Raw genomic sequence first — 21,816 nt, 5'->3', positions numbered from 1 at the left:
ATTCCCGACATGGGTACATTGTGTGAAGCCCATTTCTGGTGTCCCCCGCCGTGATATTGCTGGAATATTGCTTAAAGCGGCGTTAAACCATACTCACTCACTCGTGTTAGTAATATCATAGGCTTCATGCTCTGAACTGATTTTATCCGTACTGTCGTCTGCGTCATGTAGTGATGAGATATCATGAGCTCCAGCTTGTGTTTGTTACTGTGCGTTTTGCTTGCTTTCGAGCAAATGACATGTCTGTAGCGCTGCAGTTTCTTTTTAACACTGTCCTCCAGCGGTATGTTATCTATGCGTACCTTCTACACCAACGTAATGATAGCCTTGAACTGTGGTTTGGTTAAGTGAGATAACAGGGATTTTCTTTGCATGGGTACGAAATCGCTCAACGAGTGAAGAAAATCTAAACATGGTACAATACAATCAGGGGTGTATTCAGTCCTCTTGTAGATATAAGGGATGGGTTCACCAAAGTGATCAGGGGCATCTATTGATTCGAGCAAGGCTTCTTGTAAGGACTGAATGCACGCTTCCTTATAGTAAAACACCCTTTGACTTTCTTTTACCGTTATTATTTCGGCGGGGCGGTCGGATGGCCTAGTGGTTAAAGCGTTCGCTCGTCACGCAGAAGACCCGGGTTCGATTCCCGACATGTGTACAATATGTGAAGCCCATTTCTGGTGTCCCCCGCCGTGATATTGCTGGAATGTTGCTAAAAGCGGCGTAAAACCATACTCACTCACTCACTATTACTTCGGCAGGACGAACTGGCATATGTGGTACAGACTATCTTCCAGAAGTAGACCTTGCGCATCTCGAAGTTGATTAGCAACTGAATAGGTTACCGACACTGCATGGGTTATGTATGATATTAGCTCTTTTCAGTCTCGAGGTAAATAGATGGTACAAAGCTCACTGGGTAAGATACCTGTGCGTAAGCGACCATACTCTGGGTTATTGTAAGGCGATGCATCAACGGGTAAATAACCATACTTTTCCCCTTCTGCTGCATCCCGATTGGAATCGAAAAAAAAATTGTCCTGGAAAAATATGTGAAGCTAAAATTTTGTATTCGTGTGCAGAACGAGGATTAGACATTAAAATGAATATATGTGTATTTAAACTCAATGTGCGCGAACCAGGACGCTTGAGGTAAGCACTTTGATGGAGATTAAGTACAGTGATGCCTAGATGATGGGAAGGATGGTATACAAGGTGATCATCAATTTACTCGCCGAAATGTCCATCATAAGATCATCCAGTACTAAAATCATGTTTTTGTGGGATGTTTGTTTGTTTGTTGTTTAAAGCCGCACTCAGCAATATTCCAGCTATATGGCGGCGGTCTGTGTAAAATAATCGAGTCTGGACCAGACAATCTAGTGATTGATATCATGAGCATCGATCCATGCAATTGGGATCAATGATATACATCAATCAAGTCAGCCAGCCTTGACCACCCGATCCCGTTAGTCGCCTCTTACGACAAGCATAGTCGCCTTTTACAGCAAGCATGGGTTGCTGAAGACCTATTCTACCCCCGGATCTTCACGGGTCTTTCGTGGAGATGTATCGAACCACTCATGAATGTCGGTTTCAGTTGGTAGTGCTTCGTGAAACTGTATTTTTGGAATGGAGGCATTTCCTCATACATATCCGGGGGGGGGGGGGGGGGACACGGGTGGCCCAGTCGTCTAAGGCGCCGCGATTCGCTGTGCAGAGTTGCGTCCCTTGGGCACGCCAGAAACCTATGATTGTGGGTTCGAATCCCGGTTCTCCCCAATTATGTTTCTAGGTTTGTCAGCACCATACCCGTGCTCGTGGGTTTCACCGAAGTGGTAAACGTCTGAGACCTGCATCACTTGGGGCTTTTCTCCCACATTAAGCTGACACGCCGCGATATAACTGGAATACTGTTAAAAGCGGTTAAACCCAACTCACTCACTCATACATATCCTGCCATGCAGCCTAACAATACTCGATGAGATGGGGTGACCTTTCAAACATAGTCTTAGCATTCTTCAGTATTCGTTTGGTCAAGTCAGTTTTTCCACTGCACGTACCTCCAAAAATGGTTATTGTAGTAGGTACTGCAAACGGCACAAAGCATTTCGATTTCATGTTGACACTGTGGTTGTTGGAGTATAACTGAACATACAGACTTGCATAAACCATATTTTAAGCAGCTCGGGGAACGGCGACGTATTTTGTTTTGCACTTCGTCTCCTACTTGTCTCACGTGCACGTATTTAAATACAAATGGGATCAAATAGGTATGATTGATAAACCTGCGTTAAACACACTCCTATCCGGATTTTCAGGGAGAGAAATGCACCTTAACATCCTCAGATAAGTGTTGTGAGGATTGGGTTGCAGATGTCTTCGGTTCTCCTTCCGAGTGAGTGAGTGAGTGAGTGAGTTGGGTTTAACGCCACTTTTAACAGTATTCCAGTCATATCGCGGCGTGTCAGCTTAATGTGTGAGAAAAGCCCGAAGTGATGCAGGTCTCAGACGTTTACCACTCTGGTGAAACCCACGAGCACGGGTATGGTGCTGACAAACCTAGAAACATAATCGGGGCGAACCTGGATCCGAACCCACAATCATAGGTTTCTGGCGTGCCAAGGGACGCAACTCTGCACAGCGAATCGCGGCGCCTTAGACGACTTGGCCACCCGTGCCCCCTTCATTCCGAGTGACGGGTATGCGTCCATTCAACAGTTGTTTGACAATCGTTTTGAAAGCTTTGATCTGCCCTCTAGTCATACCACGTATGTCATCGAGTGTCTCCTCATAATCATATTGTAGAATGGGCTGTCTTAGAAAATTGTATTGCTGCAGCACGTATCTGGCCGTCCTCGATCGAAAGTTACTTCACCAATGACATGGAACGCGCGGAATGTACCCGGCCATTGTTCAAAACACTCCAAGAATCCTCCGGGAATCCTTACCCGCTCCACTGTACCCGTTGTCTCAATTATTTGTCTGCTTGTTTAGAGGATTTCACTATTCTTCTCATAGAGTGATACATTTTACACACTCCGCTTACCAGGCGGACGCTCTGCCACTGGACGCTCAGCCGGTTGAGCGTGCTGTGATAGAAACAGGGTAGACATTAGGGCTGGGGCGGGTAACTCGGGTACCCGGGTCGGGTGGGCACTGAGTAGGAGCCGGGTACCCACAGGACTACCCGTACCCGAGGTTAGTCACGTGATGTATCATTTAATGACAAAACTTATCTAGAACTCTATGGTTACACTACAAGTCACTTATGTTCGCATTTCTTTCTGACTATGCACCCATTCCTTCTGACTTTTCATATGGTTGAATAAAGATGTAACTTGAGTCAACGTCAGTGTATGCCTGGCCAGATTGTTTAATACATAAATCTAAATACGTTTTGCCAGGGCTATGGTAAGAGAATTCCCAATAGGAAATTTTGTACCTATCTCTTGAGACCTACAGTGGGTACAAGGTTAGAGTGTGTGTGTGTGTGTGGGGTGGGGTGGGGTGTGGGGTGTGTGTGTGTGTGTGTGTGGGGGGGGGGGGGGGGGTTCCCGGGTAGTAAATTTGGACTCGTCCCGTCCAAGCACTAGTAGACATACGGCATGTGAGATGTTGTTCTAAAATCTGACATGTGCGCTCAGTTGAACACATATTAAATTACAGTTTGGACATAGCTGACTTATATTTGTAATTGTCACATGGACTGGTCACTGTTTTCAGCAAAACTGCCCCGCCTTCCTGAAAGCCAGCCCTTTACAGCAGGTGCCCGCTCTTGCGCATGGCGAGTGGTGTTTCACCCAGTCGGTTAGTGTACGCTGATGCCATTTATATAATTCAAACTGTTTATTTATTACTTTAACTTTTATTGAGCTATAATACATTCTGAACCTATACCATCCACCACACGAAAATAGCAACGAATTCTGTATACCTCATCTCAATTTCACAGCTTCATGTATATCACAATATCATTTCTTTTGAAATGTTACTGAAGTCATCATATTTGTTTGAAAAATAGAATAAAAAAAGTTGTCGTTTCTTATAGCCCGATTATAAATGTATGATTCAAATACGGTTTTGGTTGTTTTTTTAAAAACGCACCCGAAACTGAGCGTTTCTTCTTTTGAAGGGGGCACGGGTGGCCCTTTCGTCTAAGGCGCCGCAATTCGCTGGGCACGCCAGAAACTTATGATTGTGGGTTCGAATCCCGGTTCGCCCCGATTATGTTTCTAGGTTTGTCAGCACCATACCCGTGCTCGTGGGTTTCACTTGAACTGGTAAACGTCTGAGACATGCATCACTTCGGGCTTTCCTCCAACATTAAGCTGAAAGGCCGCGATATAACTGGAATACTGTTAAAAGCGGCCTTTCAGCTTAATGTGGGAGAAAAGCCCCAAGTGATGCAGGTCTCAGACGTTTACCACTTCGGTGAAACCCACGAGCACGGGAATGGTGCTGACAAACCTAGAAACATAATCGGGCGAACCGGGATTCGAACCCACAATCATAGGTTTCTGGCGTGTCCACGGGACGCAACTCTGCACAGCGAATCGCGGCTCATTAGACGACTGGGCCACCCGTGCCCCCTGACGCACCATGACACAAATGATGTCCGATTCAATTCCATATTTTGTCTTGTACCATATGTTCTCGTAATATTGTAGGTGAACAAATGACTTGCCTTTGCATGTGTTTGTAACGGGTGCCACCGGTGGGCAGGATCTGCTCACCTATCCCGGAAGACCTGGAATCGTCACTATTTGATCGTGATTCATAAAACACATGCTCATGATATAGTCGAAATGGTACAATCGACTCTGCTTTTAGCAGATATGTCTTATAAATATGGAAAGTATTTTGTCGCTTTTGTTTCTCCCAGATAGCCATCATGGAATACCTGGATGAAATACAACCCGACCCACCACTGATGCCAGTGGGTCCAGTTCTAAGAGCTAAGGTATGTTCCCTTCCTTTTGCTCCTAAGTGCGACATGGTCCGGCATTTCAAGAGAAAATATGTGTTTTGGTACTGTTGGTATTAAAATACTGTAGTTTCTTTTCTCAAGTATTTAATGTCTACTTTCTCGATGTCTCTATGTTTTCTGAAGCCTTGTGTTTTCCATACTGGATGCAGTCTTTCGTTAACTATATAATCGTCATTTACTCGATTCAGATAATTGCTTGACTCACCTTTGTCATGTGCTGAATGCACAGTTAGATTTGTATATATAAATCCAGTGCTCACTGTTCCTCAGATGTGTAATTCATTTGAACGCATGGTCGAATTTTGTGAAATCTCTCGTCGTGTTAACCACACTGCTGAATATTCCGTATTTTCTAGGTGTATAGTTCACATGGATCGATGTTCTGAATACTTAAGTTGTATAATTCTCATGGCTGAATGTTCTGTTTATCTAGGTGTATAACTCACATGGCTGAATGTTCCGTTTTATCTTGATGTATAATTCACATGGCTGAATGTTCTGTTTTATCTTGATGTATAATTCACATGGCTGAATGTTCTGTTTTATCTAGGTGTATAATTCACACTGCTGAATGTTCTGCTTTATCTAGATGTATAATTCTCATGGCTGAATGTTCTGTTTTATCTAGGTGTATAATTCACACTGCTGAATGTTCTGCTTTATCTAGATGTATAATTCACATGGCTGAATGTTCTGTTTTATCTTGATGTATAATTCACATGGCTGAATGTTCTGCTTTATCTTGATGTATAATTCACATGGCTGAATGTTCTGTTTTATCTTGATGTATAATTCACATGGCTGAATTTTCTGTTTTATCTTGATGTATAATTCACATGGCTGAATGTTCTGTTTTATCTTGATGTATAATTCACATGGCTGAATGTTCTGTTTTATCTAGGTGTATATATCACATGGCTGAATGTTCTGTTTTATCTAGGTGTAAAATTCTCATGGCTGAATGTTCTGTTTTATCTAGGTGTATAATTCACATGGCTGAATGTTCCGTTTTATCTAGGTGTATAATTCTCATGGCTGAATGTTCTGTTTTATCTAGGTGTATAATTCACACTGCTAAATGTTCTGCTTTATCTAGATGTATAATTCACACTGCTGAATGTTCTGCTTTATCTTGCTGTATAATTCACATGGCTGAATGTTCTGTTTTATCTTGATGTATAATTCACATGGCTGAATGTTCTGTTTTATCTAGGTGTATAATTCACATGGCTGAATGTTCTGTTTTATCCTCTATGTATAATTCACATGGCTGAATGTTCTGTTTTATCTTGATGCATTATTTCACATGGCTGAATGTTCTGTTTTATCTAGGTGTATAATTCACACTGCTAAATGTTCTGCTTTATCTAGATGTATAATTCACACTGCTGAATGTTCTGCTTTATCTTGCTGTATAATTCACATGGCTGAATGTTCCGTTTTATCTTGATGTATAATCCACATGGCTGAATGTTCTGCTTTATCTTGATGTATAATTCACATGGCTGAATGTTCTGTTTTATCTAGGTGTATAATTCACATGGCTGAATGTTCCGTTTTATCTAGGTGTATAATTCTCATGGCTGAATGTTCTGTTTTATCTAGGTGTATAATTCACACTGCTGAATGTTCTGCTTTATCTAGATGTATAATTCTCATGGCTGAATGTTCTGTTTTATCTAGGTGTATAATTCACACTGCTGAATGTTCTGCTTTATCTAGATGTATAATTCACATGGCTGAATGTTCTGTTTTATCTTGATGTATAATTCACATGGCTGAATGTTCTGTTTTATCTTGATGTATAATTCACATGGCTGAATGTTCTGTTTTATCTTGATGTATAATTCACATGGCTGAATGTTCTGTTTTATCTTGATGTATAATTCATATGGCTGAATGTTCTGTTTTATCTAGGTGTATAATTCACACTGCTGAATGTTCTGCTTTATCTAGATGTATAATTCTCATGGCTGAATGTTCTGTTTTATCTTGATGTATAATTCACATGGCTGAATGTTCTGTTTTATCTAGGTGTATAATTCACATGGCTGAATGTTCTGTTTTATCTCGGTGTATAATTCACATGGCCGAGTGATCTGTACGCTCTCGGTGTATAATTCACATGGCTGAGTGATCTGTACGCTCTCGGTGTATAATTCACATGGCCGAGTGATCTGTACGCTCTCGGTGTATAATTCACATGGCTGAGTGATCTGTACGGTCTCGGTGTATAATTCACATGGCTGAGTGATCTGTACGCTCTCGGTGTATAATTCACGTGGCCGGATTGCTGATCATGACTCCACTGTGTTGTTCAGGTTTATATTGGCTGACTATTCTGTGTTCTGTAGACCCGAGCCCTGGCGGAGACAATAGTGTCAGCTGTCCAGCCATTCCAGGCCCACAATGAGCCCTTGGTGTCCAGAGTTGGAGGGGAAGAGAAATTTAAGGAATGGGCCGAGTTTTGGATTCATAAAGGCTTTGCTGGTACGGAATTTTTTCAGCAAAAATGAACTTTTCTACATTCTACATCTACATGTGCAACACGTGCTTCTGTGTGGGTCAGGGCCGAAGCCCTAGGGTTCATTTCCACGAAGGCGACATTTTATTGGGTGTAAAAAGAGGGTACCTGGTGGCTTGTCGCGTTTCTACGATTTTTACCCCTGTCCAATGGACTCAAACAATGAGAAGAGCAGGTGTTTTCGCAAGTTAAGCCTTGCGCTTGGCTAGGGTCGTATCAAAAGTAAACAATAGCAGAAAATATATTTTCCAAGTTATATTTCATTCCCGTTGTTATATTCACTCAATCCATACAATGAAGATATACCACACTCGATGCAAATAATATCTAGCCCCAGTTTACCTCACCTCACCTCCCATATTCAGATATGCGTGTAGATTTACTGGTATTATTGCTGTTTCATTGTACTAATTTGTTTTACTTCCAGCCATTGAAGTGATGCTGAAAGATACGCATGGGAACTGCTGTATAGCTGATGATGTCACCGTGGCTGACCTATGCCTTGTGCCCCAGTATAACAACGCCGTCAACAGGTGAGAACGTGCACGATGAGGGCACTATGGTTTCAACGCATTACACGTCGATGGAGTACGAAGCTTTAGGACCCCTTCCACATCAAGCTAACGCCCCGGGATATGACTCAAAGTTGCAGTACTTAACCCAACCCACTCAACCCTCACCTTTAGTACTAACCACAGCCATCTCAGGACGGTTTTGACACCCAATCTTTGAAGTGTATAGATGGCACACTGGGTCCCCGTTCAACAAAGCAATCGTTGCGCTTAGAAAATCGTAACTCCCATACTTTAACATAGACTTACGACAGTCGTAGCGTTTAGAAAATCGTAACTCCCATACTTAAACATAGACTTACGACAGTCGTAGCGCTTAGAAAATCGTAACTCCCATACTTTAATATAGACTTACGACAGTCGTAGCGCTTAGAAAATCGTAACTCCCATACTTTAACAAAGATTTACGACAGTCGCAGGGCTTAGAAAATCGTAACTCCCATACTCAAACATAGAATTACGACAGTCGTAGCGCTTAGAAAATCGTAACTCCCATATTTTAATATAGACTTACGACAGTCGTAGCGCTTAGAAAATCGTTACTCCCATACTTTAACAAAGATTTACGACAGTCGTAGCGCTAAGAAAATCGTAACTCCCATACTTTAACATAGACTTACGACAGTCGCAGCGCTTAGATAATCGTAACTCCCATATTTTAATATAGACTTACGACAGTCGTAGCGCTTAGAAAATCGTTACTCCCATACTTTAACAAAGATTTACGACAGTCGTAGCGCTAAGAAAATCGTAACTCCCATATTTTAACATAGACTTACGACAGTCGTAGCACTTAGAAAATCGTTACTCCCATACTTTAACATAGACTTACGACAGACGTAGCGCTTAGAAAATCGTAACTCCCATATTTTAATATAGAATTACGACAGTCGTAGCACTTAGAAAATCGTTACTCCCATACTTTAACATAGACTTACGACAGACATAGCGCTTAGAAAATCGTAACTCACGTACTTTAACATAGACTTACGACAGTTTGGGTTTCTTTTCAGGTACAATATTGATGTGAGTCAATATCCAACGATGTCGAAAATAGCAGAACACTGCCTGAAACTGGAACCATTTTCATCAACAAGGCCACCAGTTGCGTAGATGCTTAATGTAGCAAAAGAAATCCATTACACACAAATTAGCAGTAATTACTGTATTAGTATAACAATTTTGATACAGGTTTATAACCGATTTGATTTGTATATCTGTTTTCATTTACATTCTTACTCAATTGTTCTTTATCTGCTCAATGTAGCTAAACGTTTACAAAATTATGTCAGAATACATTACTTTACCACAAGTATAACTGGTGATGACACTGATAGATAATCTATTCCTGGAGATAATCCCAGACCAGAAACGGAGGTGGTTTTTGTGAGTCTACAGGAGACAATCATTAATGAGATAATCTTTTTACCATCTAAGCTCTTGAAAAAATGAAGTAAGTAATGAAGACATGTTTCTTCATTTTTTGAAAACTGTCTCGTAGGTCAACAGTGACAACATAACGTCAACAATGATGGCCAGTGACGTCACCCAATGCTGTGACGTTAAGTGCACAACGTTACGATACACAATAGTCTATTTCACGAACAATGATCTTCAGAGCGTGGTGTCATTATGGCCGGTGTGCATCGCTTAATTTGAACTATTTGAATTATTAAGGTGAAGATCTGACATCCCTTGAGCTGCTTGTGGCCTGATCAGGATTTTGTTTACATGTGAGTCATCACAGTCTCCGCCTTACTGTCCCCTGAAACAAAACAAAAGTACCCACATTACTATTAATTGCTTTGTTTAGTCTTTGTAAATACATGCACTGATTCATTTCCTGTGGAACGTTGAAATATACAACGCAACACACTTACGTATCCCTATGTGGATTCCACCGCCCCTTTCCTCAAAGCCATCTTACCACTAAGAATACGTCCCAGTAACTTATGATTTAGGTGACTTGTGGATCGGATGGTCAGATGTAGTGACTTGGTTGATAGTGTTATGTACACATATTGTCTTGTCCAAACCTGGTTATTTGTAGACCAACGTGATCTAGTGGGTATAGCGCTGGTTGCAGGGTAAAACTAAACATGTGTATGCACAATCATTTTCACAACTGCAGTATTGGCTATCTGACGGCCAGTCAGGGAATCCTTGTCAATTTTATTCCCTAATACACGAGTACTTAATTCAAATGGGTATGGTTAGAAAGGACATTGGTGTGATGAAAAATAACTGTATGTTAGTGGTCTGTAACTTTCCGTGAAAAAAGATGACACTTGTCACCAATGTCCCACTTAGACACAATATTTGAGCTTTTGAATCAACAAAGGGGGATACGTATGAACTAATTACATACATTCATCGGCATTTAGAGGCACCGTAAAGAGGCATATCACCGTATGTTGTTTATGGTTCTGATGACACCCTTACTCTTGAAGACTACTGGTCAGATTCCTAAGTAATGCAAACTAGTTCTGAATGGGGACTACAATGGACACTGAATGGTCTGTTTCGTGAGCCTGTTGGTGATCGTTGCTTACTCAATTACTGCGTTGCACACGAGGATGATAAAGCTGAAACATTGCTGACCGGGACGTACATCATACATTCGTGGATGTTTCACAAACTCCACAGGACGTACCTGTGCTAACGTTATCTGTGTCTCCTGTCCTGGGTTTTGCAGTTGTTGTATCATCCAATGCCTTTTCTCTCAGATCCACATGTAGCCACCTGCGTTACAAGTACAGAAGGGGCATTAACATTGAGAAGTATTTCTGAAATATACATTACACAATTCACCAATCGTATTTAAGATTTCTTTGTCAACATATTTTCTTGGCTAATCATCCAAAAAGCTACAATGATCACTCACAGCATGATGGCTGCGGCGATGACACACAGACCAGCAGCCAACATGAAGCTGAACCCTGGGAAGAAAGCAAGGGATGCTGGGTAAAGTTCATTGAAGATGATGGATGACAACAAGGCTCCAGTGCTATCCACGGAAGCAACCACTCCAAACAGGCGTCCTGGAAACAGATAATGAACATATTGAACAAGAGTATGCTGATCTTGTTGCACAACTTACTGTAACAGTTTCATTATATTTAAAGTACAGTGAAACACAGTTACCCTACGATTTACACTCCTTACCCTGTTTGACCATACTTGACATGTTGAACCCAAGAACATCAGATGTGATCTCAGGCTTACCATGTTCAATCAGACATCTGGAGTCATCACTGTTTTTCAGTGATCCATTCGGGGGCGACCGGATAGTCTAGTGGTTAAAGCGTTCGCTCGTCACGCAGAAGACAACAAGTACTATCAAGTTGAAATTGGGACACTGCCCTGTCAAGCAGACCACACTCTTGTCCTTTATTTGACCCACATGTAAATTTCAATTAAGGACATTTAAGTCTTCAGAAATGTTCAAGTCTAGATTGTCTAACGTGATCAGGGGCGGTCGGGTAGCCTAATGGTTAAAGCGTTCGCTCGTCACGCAGAAGACCCGGGTTCGATTCCCGACTTTGGTACAATGTGTGAAGCCAATTTCTTGAGCCCCCCGTGATATTGCTGGAATATTGTTAAAAGCGGCGTAAAACCACACTCACTCACTCAGTTATCCATTCATATCAATTTCACCGCTTTAATGCCCTTTTCGCACGGAGAAATCTGTTGCGGTCGATAATCGAGACTGATTATGCTCTGGCTTTAGCGTTTTATGTTTACTGCATCAAATGTGATCTAAACACTGCACAGTTCCATCCTTACAATATGAGATTTGATTTTAACCTTACCTTGTTCAGCCTGGCTGACCATACTGGACATGAGTGACCGAACAACAGCTAGTGGAAAGCCTTGAAACATGGCAAATATCACAACTGAAATAAAAAGACGTGATTCTAGTTACTTCTATTGCGTTTATGATAGATACATTTGATGTATGTGCTTAAGCAAACACTTCTCTTGTGAATAATATTCAACTTTCCGTTTTGTATTAGTAATGACATACCTTTGTGATTGGGGATGTAGCAAACATAAATGGCACATATATTTCAAGCTGTTACAAGTTACCTAGAAACAACAACCATGTCTGTGTACTGAATCCCATGACCACCAGGCCGATGATCTTGGACGCCAAGCCCCATAGTCCTAAAGTGGTGTCTCTCATCTTCCTGCACAGAGGCATAACTGTGACCAGGGTAAGACTGCGAGTGAAGTTCTCCAGACCCTTATAGTAACCATACATTGTCTGTGACCAGCTGAGAGGTGCTCGCCTTGTGTACAGGAGAAGGACGTCAGCTTCACCTGTAGCATGACAAGAGGTGACCTATGTATTTGTTTTGGCATTGTGTATATATTCCTGCAAAAAAAGAAACGCCAAAGTCTTGCCGAAATCCATACAGAATTAATACCCAAAATGGTTATTGGTCATTTCTGCATGGATTTGAATCGATTTGTGTGGAAAGTACTGCAGACAAAGATGCAAAACCCGCACAAACCATGAGAGTGCCTGGCACCGACATGGCACGCACGTGCAACATTACTTGTTGGGATATAAAAGCGTTGGGTTTTATTTGCATGTCATCACAATCTTACAGCAAGTGAACAGCGAAAATATGCCACGCTAGACGACCAGTTCGAGGTGTCATTTTGACGAACCTGCATCATCGGATGCGACGTCAATGGTGTCAATGGCACAGAGTATGACCACAACTGCGACAGAGACAGGCTTGGTTTAGTGACGAGTCACTTCTTATGCTTCTCTGTGTGGATTGTAGACGTCGTGTTTAAAATTATGCACGAAACTTCATACAGGAGATGGACAGTGTGGAAGTGGGGGTAGCGTGATGATGTGGGCTTCCATCTCCTACACTGTTAAAACCGACTTTGTGCAAGTGTCTGGGGAAGTTAACAGTACAACGTTAAATGGATGAGGCCACACGTCCTTCCCATTTTCCAACAAGCGAACGGCTGACCTCACACGGCAAGACCCGTGAAGATCCGGGGTAGAATAGGTCTTCAGCAACCCAGGGCCATACAAGAAATTTTGGAAAGATTACCTTCACCTTGAACATCTACTGTTCCATGTGTGCTATATGGACCATGGGTCAATGACTATGAAGTGTTACAATTTTGAATAATCGATTAACATCTTTTTATTTATATTATATATATAAAATATACATCTAAAATAATGTTTCCGTTTCGTTTTGTGCAGAGTATAGTATAATACATCACCTATCAATCCATGAAAAAGGCGTACTGGTTTTAACTTATAAGGATTGCAAATTAATACTTAATTTGTACTCACACACTGTTGTGATAATAAGCAAGATAAAGATGATGAGAAGTAAGAAGATACGGAGTTTAATCTTCTCTTGCCGCTTCTTCATAACACAACGACCAGACTCCTTGATGGAGGACAGACACCAGTAGGCGCAGATACTTTCAGCCTCGGGTCTTGTGTTGGACTTGATATTCTCTAGACGTATGATGGCGTATAACATTGCCAGGAAGGAGCTTCCACTTACGAACGCGAAGACGAATACGAAGCTTGTATTGTCGAGTATGACTCCTGATACGAAAACCCCAACTGTTCCAGCAAAGAAGATAATCGATTCCAGGATCCCTAACCGCACAGTTCTATTGGTGGGGTCAGCAATGTGCGTCACGTAGCTGTACACGGACATAACCAGGGACGTGAAACCCCCGGACAAGCCATTTACTGCAGAAGCAATCAAGAAGTACTCCACTTTACTCGAAGGGTAAATTGACAGAATCAAGTAGACAATGGAAGACAATGTTGCTCCCAAACTGGGTAAAATCACAGGTAGTTTCCGACCCACTTTGTCACCCAAGGATCCGAGGATAAACAGGACAATCAAACATGACGGAACAAGTTCCACAACATTTTTCTTCAAAATCCAGTAGGACGTTTGAGACTGGACATAATCGTCTTCTGTTTTGTAGTCCACTTGAAACGTTTTGTTCTGCAGACTGGTACAAAAAGTATCGTTGTAGCTGTCAATGCAGATCTTGTTGTACACAAAGGCCTGAAAGGTTGGGTTTCTCAGAAAAAATCCCAACGTGTAAAGAAACAAAACTGGTTCAACTGTTATGAGGTTCAAATCGAACTGCCGTCGTCCACATCTAATAACAGCCATGTTTCGGACAGAAATCTGAAAAATATGAGATTTCCTTGTGATTTATACATATTTTATTCACATAAAGTGAAAAGGATTGGGTAAAGGTTATAACAACTTAAAATGCACGCTCCTGAAAATATTTACAATTACATAATTCGTTTACATCCAAAAAAGGTGGATGGAAAGAACTCAAAAGAGTTATTTCCATCAAAACAAATCTGTTATTGTTGCGTTCTTGGACAGATCCGCATTGCCATATAAAAGTAGTCGTATATAGGCCAATTACATTAGACAAGGTTGTGAGCAAAAACAGGGGAAAATTTGCTGTTTTTCGTCACAACATACATTAGGTCGTTTAATTGGAAGCAAGATATTTAATTGTAATTGTGCTAACCATCAGGTTTTGTCAACAGTGAAGTAGTTATTTCCCAACGACTTCACATATATGGTATGTATACATAACACCACAACGTGCCACATAAGGTAGTTATTAATTCAAAGGGTTTATTTTAGGTTTCAAATAATAAGTCATATATAAAACAAATTGGGTGGTTTAAGGGTACTTTATATGGACACTTAATATGAGAATATTCACGTGGCTTATAGTATTATATTGGAATAAAACTTGCATTTAACAGACAATGAAAAGCAAAATCAGCATTAGTTGTGCCTGTCATCAATAAGCTAATATTATACTCCCAAAAAAGTCTTTTTTGTCGTTGTTATATTCACTCTACATACATATTCACAAATGTGGGAAAATATTAACGTTATGAGAGGAATGTGTTATATCCATCTTGCCGCCGCCACCACCACCGCTTCTCCCTCACACACCACACACCAAAAGAAAGTGAAGGAACCACTTGACTTGCCATTCCAAGAAATACCTTTGTAGCTATTGCACACGACTGGCTATCCTTCTCAGAAAACAGATATAAAACAATAGTTATCATTGTTGAGTACAGTAACCACAAATCATGTCGGAAATTGCCCCTGGCTTGTGATACTGTAAACAACTCGATGATCACGTAAGTGAGTGAGTGAGTATGGTTTTACGCCGCTTTTAGCAATATTCCAGCAATATCACGGCGGGGACACCAGAAATGGGCTTCACACATTGTACCCATGTCGGGAATCGAACCCGGGTCTTCTGCGTGACGAGCGAACGCTTTAACCTTTAGGCTACCCGACCGCCCCTGATCACGTAAGACAATCTAGACTTGAACATTTCTGAAGACTTAAATTTCTTAATTGAAATTTACATGTGGGTTGCAAAACTGGTCAAATAAAGGACAAGAGTGTGATCTGCTTGACAGGGCAGTGTCCCACTTTCATCTTGATAGTACTTGTTGTGATAGGGACCGCAGACCAATGTTTTCTTTAAATATAATATTTTCCCCTATTTCTTTGCAGGTCTAGTAACCAGTGAGTAGTAAGGAAATCATAATAATATCACAAAAATGTATGTGCTTTAGCCAAGAGATTTGCAGGAACAACAGCTTCTAAGACATCAAAGTATTCAAGGAGGAAAAGGACATATATATATTCATGTATCTTTTTACATTTAAATATTCCATCTTGACAAGCAACAACCAGTTTGTAAAATAAATAGCCATCAAGCCCAAAAGAAGAAACACAACACCTTAGTTCTAGGAATTCTAGAAATAATTCAAAAAGCAGCAGGTTCAACATATTTCTTGATCTAAAATTGGATTTCCCATTTATATCAAGAAATCTATATTAAAATAGTAACCTGATAAATGAGAAAGTGTAAGGTGATTGCACTATGAGATAGATAAATAATTATATTGATGATAAAATCTCCCTTGACTGGTTAGAAATCAGCTATTTTTAATGAGGAAGTTAAGATCATTATACCTGCAGTCTTCTGCAAAGAGTAAATGTTCTATTTTGACTTTCTTTTCAGATTCTTGCTGTCCAATATCTATATTGGTCATAAAATGTACTTACAGATAAACGAGTAAAAATGGCAATGATTGACGAAGACTTGGGAATTTAGATATGTATTTTGTATATATATACAAGCACGAGTATGCAGTATAAAGAATGCAATATACAAAGTAGCAGTGACCAAAATAACCATCCTCTTAAAATGATGGTTTAGAGCTTCAGTAGTACACACCAAGTACTAAAAAGGAGCAGGTACTGTACCCATCAAGTTCACAAGTAGTGGAAGCTGTCTGTGAATTAACCCACTTTTATTCCAATGACTGGGCTGAAAGCAAATTTGACAATTGAGACATCATATACATCAAATTCATCGAAAGAGAAGTCTCTCCTTTTGATGATGATATTGTTGTAAACCGAGGTCCACTTCATGAAGGGCCTTCATCAATCCTGTAAAAAAATACATTGAATTTAGTAAAAGCATATATTTTACTCTTTTCTGAATATCCGTGTTTTTTTCATACTTCATGAAAACAATTACAAGTATCAGTTTTGCCATAGTTTGAAAATGAGGAAATTATTAATTTACAACCGACTAGAAAGTCAAGTTGACATACCATGCTCGATGCCATGTGCGATACGCTTGTTCATGGATCTCGTCGGTTCTTGGATCCTAAATGTACTCAAGCGATGAAGCATATCAGCACAGTAGGCACCAGTGATCCTCTTCTGACTTTCTAAGTAATTAACAAGGATCACAACCTTTTCACCCCAGAATACAGTGGCCATAACTTTCTTCACTGATCGTGAAGACTTTTCTACCTCCTTGATTGAATCTTCATTGATGGAAGTTGAGGGACCTAGGGTCATTATCAAGGTTTGTTCCCCCAGCCTTAAACATAGCTGCCCAACGTTGAACGATCTAATAGCTGGGGCATTTATCCGCATACACCTGTCACATGCGGTTATGAATTTTTTAGGGAGTACTTTTCTTTAAAGTAAAAAACTTGATGACTCATCGGTACTCGTTCTTTTCCATTTCTGTGTCCATTTGGACCCCTATCACATTCAACTGGCTGTCACTAATGTACACGAGGCCTCAACAGACCAAATACACTTGCAATGAAGAACTCAAACAATGCCCTACGTTGAGTAGTTCACTTTCTTATGGCCCATAGTTGAAAGTTAGTCAGGCTTAGAACTTTTTGACCAGCCTTCGTATAACCTTATTGCATTTGTTCACCACATGAGATATGTGAGAACCTCTTGTCAGTCTCTTCACCACATGAGATATGTGAGAACCTCTTGTTAGTCTCTGGCCGAAATAAACACCAAAAACTTTAAACGCGCGTACAATTTCTGTTTTGTGGTCACATGCAGTTAGCTCTGTATTTGAAGAATATTTATGTCTGGTTATAATCATTTCAACAGATTATGACTGGGGAAGTTTAGACCCCTTTTAGAACACCACACAGTGATGATTTGTAAGCAACTCTGAATTATATGCAGTGAGAAGATTGGTTAGCTCATGTTGGTTTGCTCAAACAAGTAATAGTAACAACAACTTCATGTGATATTATTTAGAAATTCTTTGAAAAAGCATACAAACATATATAACCATGTATTTAAAACAAAAAGGGTAAATGAAGTGAGTTAACCATTTGGAAGGAAGTAAAACAACTTTAAAAGATTGTAGTGGCTATGGTACAAAGCAAATGGTTTTGAACAAACCCCAGTTGAAAATAGAAATGTCATCTTAGCAATACCAGACAATTAAGTGAGTGACATCATGAGTATCGAGTTAAAATTATACATTAAATTCTTGATTCAAAGCAAGCAGATTGAAAGGATTGGACAGACAAAAAAAGAAAGTAGGACAAGCAAAATAATTTCATAAAACAAAAGAAAGTGTTCAAATCAAATTCAGGTACAATATTGACGTGAATCAATATCCAACGATGTCGAAAATAGCAGAACACTGCCTGAAACTGGAACCATTTTCATCAACAAGGCCACCAGTTGCGTAGATGCTTAATGTAGCAGAAGAAATCTATAACACACAAAATGTCAGTAATTACTGTATTAAGTATAACAATTTTGAAACAGGTTTATATCCGATTTGATTTAAATGTCTGTTTTCATTTACATGCTTGCTCAATTGCTCTTTATCTGCTCAATGTAGCTAAACGTTTACCAAATTATGTCAGAATACATTACTTTACCACAAGTATAACTGGTGATGACACTGATAGATAATCTATTCCTGGAGATAATCCCAGACCAGAAACGGAGGTGTTTTTTGTGAGTCTACAGGAGACAATCATTAATGAGATAATCTTTTTACCATCTAAGCTCTTGAAAAAATGAAGTAAATAATGAAGACATGTTTCTTCATTTTTTGAAAACTGTCTCGTAGGTCAACAGTGACAACATAACGTCAACAATGATGGCCAGTGACGTCACCCAATGCTGTGACGTTAAGTGCACAACGTTACGATACACAATAGTCTATTTCACGAACAATGATCTTCATAGCGTGGTGTCATTATGGCCGGTGTGCATCGCTTAATTTGAACTATTTGAATTATTAAGGTAAAGATCTGACATCAATTGAGCTGCTTGTGGCCTGATCAGGATTTTTTGTTTACATGTGAGTCATCACAGTCTCCGCCTTACTGTCCCCTGAAACAAAACAAAGGTACCCACATTACTATTAATTGCTTTGTTTAGTCTTTGTAAATACATGCACTGATTCATTTCCTGTGGAACGTTGAAATATACAACGCAACACACTTACGTATCCAGCGCCCCTTTCCACAAAGCCATCTTACTACTAAGAATACGTCCCAGTAACTTATGATTCCAGCGCCCCTTTCCACAAAGCCATCTTACTACTAAGAATACGTCCCAGTAACTTATGATTTAGGTGACTTGTGGATCGGATGGTCAGATGTAGTGACTTGGTTGATAGTGTTATGTACACATATTGTCTTGTCCAAACCTGGTTATTTGTAGACCAACGTGATCTAGTGGGTATAGCGCTGGTTGCAGGGTAAAACTAAACATGTGTATGCACAATCATTTTCACAACTGCAGTATTGGCTATCTGACGGCCAGTCAGGGAATCCTTGTCAATTTTATTCCCTAATACACGAGTACTTAATTCAAATGGGTATGGTTAGAAAGGACATTGGTGTGTTGAAAAATAACTGTATGTTAGTGGTCTGTAACTTTCCGTGAAAAAAGATGACACTTGTCACCAATGTCCCACTTAGACACAATATTTGAGCTTTTGAATCAACAAAGGGGGATACGTATGAACTAATTACATACATTCATCGGCATTTAGAGGCACCGTAAAGAGGCATATCACCGTATGTTGTTTATGGTTCTGATGACACCCTTACTCTTGAAGACTACTTGTCAGATTCCTAAGTAATGCAAACTAGTTCTGAATGGGGACTACAATGGACACTGAATGGTCTGTTTCGTGAGCCTGTTGGTGATCGTTGCTTACTCAATTACTGCGTTGCACACGAGGATGATAAAGCTGAAACATTGCTGACCGGGACGTACATCATACATTCGTGGATGTTTCACAAACTCCACAGGACGTACCTGTGCTAACGTTATCTGTGTCTCCTGTCCTGGGTTTTGCAGTTGTTGTATCATCCAATGCCTTTTCTCTCAGATCCACATGTAGCCACCTGCGTTACAAGTACAGAAGGGGCATTAACATTGAGAAGTATTTCTGAAATATACATTACACAATTCACCAATCGTATTTAAGATTTCTTTGTCAACATATTTTCTTGGCTAATCATCCAAAAAGCTACAATGATCACTCACAGCATGATGGCTGCGGCGATGACACACAGACCAGCAGCCAACATGAAGCTGAACCCTGGGAAGAAAGCAAGGGATGCTGGGTAAAGTTCATTGAAGATGATGGATGACAACAAGGCTCCAGTGCTATCCACGGAAGCAACCACTCCAAACAGGCGTCCTGGAAACAGATAATGAACATATTGAACAAGAGTATGCTGATCTTGTTGCACAACTTACTGTAACAGTTTCATTATATTTAAAGTACAGTGAAACACAGTTACCCTACGATTTACACTCCTTACCCTGTTTGACCATACTTGACATGTTGAACCCAAGAACATCAGATGTGATCTCAGGCTTACCATGTTCAATCAGACATCTGGAGTCATCACTGTTTTTCAGTGATCCATTCGGGGGCGACCGGATAGTCTAGTGGTTAAAGCGTTCGCTCGTCACGCAGAAGACAACAAGTACTATCAAGTTGAAATTGGGACACTGCCCTGTCAAGCAGACCACACTCTTGTCCTTTATTTGACCCACATGTAAATTTCAATTAAGGACATTTAAGTCTTCAGAAATGTTCAAGTCTAGATTGTCTAACGTGATCAGGGGCGGTCGGGTAGCCTAATGGTTAAAGCGTTCGCTCGTCACGCAGAAGACCCGGGTTCGATTCCCGACTTTGGTACAATGTGTGAAGCCAATTTCTGGAGCCCCCCGTGATATTGCTGGAATATTGTTAAAAGCGGCGTAAAACCACACTCACTCACTCAGTTATCCATTCATATCAATTTCACCGCTTTAATGCCCTTTTCGCACGGAGAAATCTGTTGCGGTCGATAATCGAGACTGATTATGCTCTGGCTTTAGCGTTTTATGTTTACTGCATCAAATGTGATCTAAACACTGCACAGTTCCATCCTTACAATATGAGATTTGATTTTAACCTTACCTTGTTCAGCCTGGCTGACCATACTGGACATGAGTGACCGAACAACAGCTAGTGGAAAGCCTTGAAACATGGCAAATATCACAACTGAAATAAAAAGACGTGATTCTAGTTACTTCTATTGCGTTTATGATAGATACATTTGATGTATGTGCTTAAGCAAACACTTCTCTTGTGAATAATATTCAACTTTCCGTTTTGTATTAGTAATGACATACCTTTGTGATTGGGGATGTAGCAAACATAAATGGCACATATATTTCAAGCTGTTACAAGTTACCTAGAAACAACAACCATGTCTGTGTACTGAATCCCATGACCACCAGGCCGATGATCTTGGACGCCAAGCCCCATAGTCCTAAAGTGGTGTCTCTCATCTTCCTGCACAGAGGCATAACTGTGACCAGGGTAAGACTGCGAGTGAAGTTCTCCAGACCCTTATAGTAACCATACATTGTCTGTGACCAGCTGAGAGGTGCTCGCCTTGTGTACAGGAGAAGGACGTCAGCTTCACCTGTAGCATGACAAGAGGTGACCTATGTATTTGTTTTGGCATTGTGTATATATTCCTGCAAAAAAAGAAACGCCAAAGTCTTGCCGAAATCCATACAGAATTAATACCCAAAATGGTTATTGGTCATTTCTGCATGGATTTGAATCGATTTGTGTGGAAAGTACTGCAGACAAAGATGCAAAACCCGCACAAACCATGAGAGTGCCTGGCACCGACATGGCACGCACGTGCAACATTACTTGTTGGGATATAAAAGCGTTGGGTTTTATTTGCATGTCATCACAATCTTACAGCAAGTGAACAGCGAAAATATGCCACGCTAGACGACCAGTTCGAGGTGTCATTTTGACGAACCTGCATCATCGGA

General features: G+C 40.5%; 3 protein-coding genes across 7 annotated transcripts in view; 1 reads left to right on the top strand and 2 right to left on the bottom strand.

The window, feature by feature from the left end:
• LOC139442923 (maleylacetoacetate isomerase-like) overlaps positions 1–18,196 on the top strand; it is a 31,144-nt gene extending 12,948 nt beyond the window's left edge. Inside the window, exons 4-8 of one of the 2 annotated variants that reach the window (XM_071223847.1) lie at positions 3,707–3,813; positions 4,889–4,966; positions 7,348–7,483; positions 7,945–8,050; positions 18,089–18,196. In XM_071223847.1, the coding sequence (XP_071079948.1) occupies positions 3,707–3,813; positions 4,889–4,966; positions 7,348–7,483; positions 7,945–8,050; positions 18,089–18,188 (527 nt within the window). In that variant the 3' untranslated portion in view covers positions 18,189–18,196. Of the gene's footprint in view, positions 1–3,706; positions 3,814–4,888; positions 4,967–7,347; positions 7,484–7,944; positions 8,051–9,102; positions 9,650–18,088 lie in introns of those variants that run through there. The other variant, XM_071223846.1, reaches the window with a different exon arrangement.
• On the bottom strand, positions 9,119–15,115 carry LOC139442921 (lysosomal proton-coupled steroid conjugate and bile acid symporter SLC46A3-like). Of its 2 annotated transcripts, XM_071223842.1 has the most exons (6): positions 13,419–15,115; positions 12,179–12,412; positions 11,902–11,985; positions 10,974–11,130; positions 10,743–10,831; positions 9,119–9,854 (listed from the first exon to the last, which is right to left on the bottom strand). In XM_071223842.1, exons 1-6 carry the CDS (start codon positions 14,269–14,271, stop codon positions 9,817–9,819), a joined length of 1,455 nt encoding a protein of 484 aa, XP_071079943.1. In that variant the 5' UTR covers positions 14,272–15,115; the 3' UTR covers positions 9,119–9,816. The 2 variants fall into 2 exon arrangements, with proteins under 2 accessions (XP_071079943.1, XP_071079942.1); XM_071223841.1 differs by lacking the exon at positions 9,119–9,854 and having other exon boundaries at positions 10,702–10,831.
• Positions 17,120–21,816, bottom strand: part of LOC139442922 (lysosomal proton-coupled steroid conjugate and bile acid symporter SLC46A3-like) — a 31,972-nt gene continuing 27,275 nt past the window's right edge. For 2 of the 3 annotated variants that reach the window (XM_071223844.1, XM_071223843.1), the window contains 4 exons: positions 21,216–21,449; positions 20,939–21,022; positions 20,011–20,167; positions 19,739–19,868 (listed from right to left, as the gene is read on the bottom strand). In XM_071223844.1, coding sequence (XP_071079945.1) covers positions 19,739–19,868; positions 20,011–20,167; positions 20,939–21,022; positions 21,216–21,449 — 605 coding nt within the window. Of the gene's footprint in view, positions 18,844–19,738; positions 19,869–20,010; positions 20,168–20,938; positions 21,023–21,215; positions 21,450–21,816 lie in introns of those variants that run through there. The other variant, XM_071223845.1, reaches the window with a different exon arrangement.

Source organism: Haliotis cracherodii, unplaced genomic scaffold (genome assembly GCF_022045235.1).
Source record: "Haliotis cracherodii isolate W230 unplaced genomic scaffold, xgHalCrac1.p SCAF_5, whole genome shotgun sequence".
NCBI classification, from domain to species: Eukaryota; Metazoa; Mollusca; class Gastropoda; order Lepetellida; family Haliotidae; genus Haliotis; species Haliotis cracherodii.
This window is presented reverse-complemented; position numbering and strand designations above follow the sequence as displayed.

Coding starts and splice junctions, on each gene's coding strand:
- LOC139442921 (XM_071223841.1), bottom strand. CDS start 14,271: ATGGCTGTTATTAGATGTGGACGACGGCAGTTCGATTTGAACCTCATA. Junction 12,413..13,418: donor GCTTATTATCACAACAGTGT/GTGAGTACAAAT, acceptor GTCATGCTACAG/GTGAAGCTGACGTCCTTCTC. Junction 11,986..12,178: donor GACATGGTTGTTGTTTCTAG/GTAACTTGTAAC, acceptor TTTTTATTTCAG/TTGTGATATTTGCCATGTTT.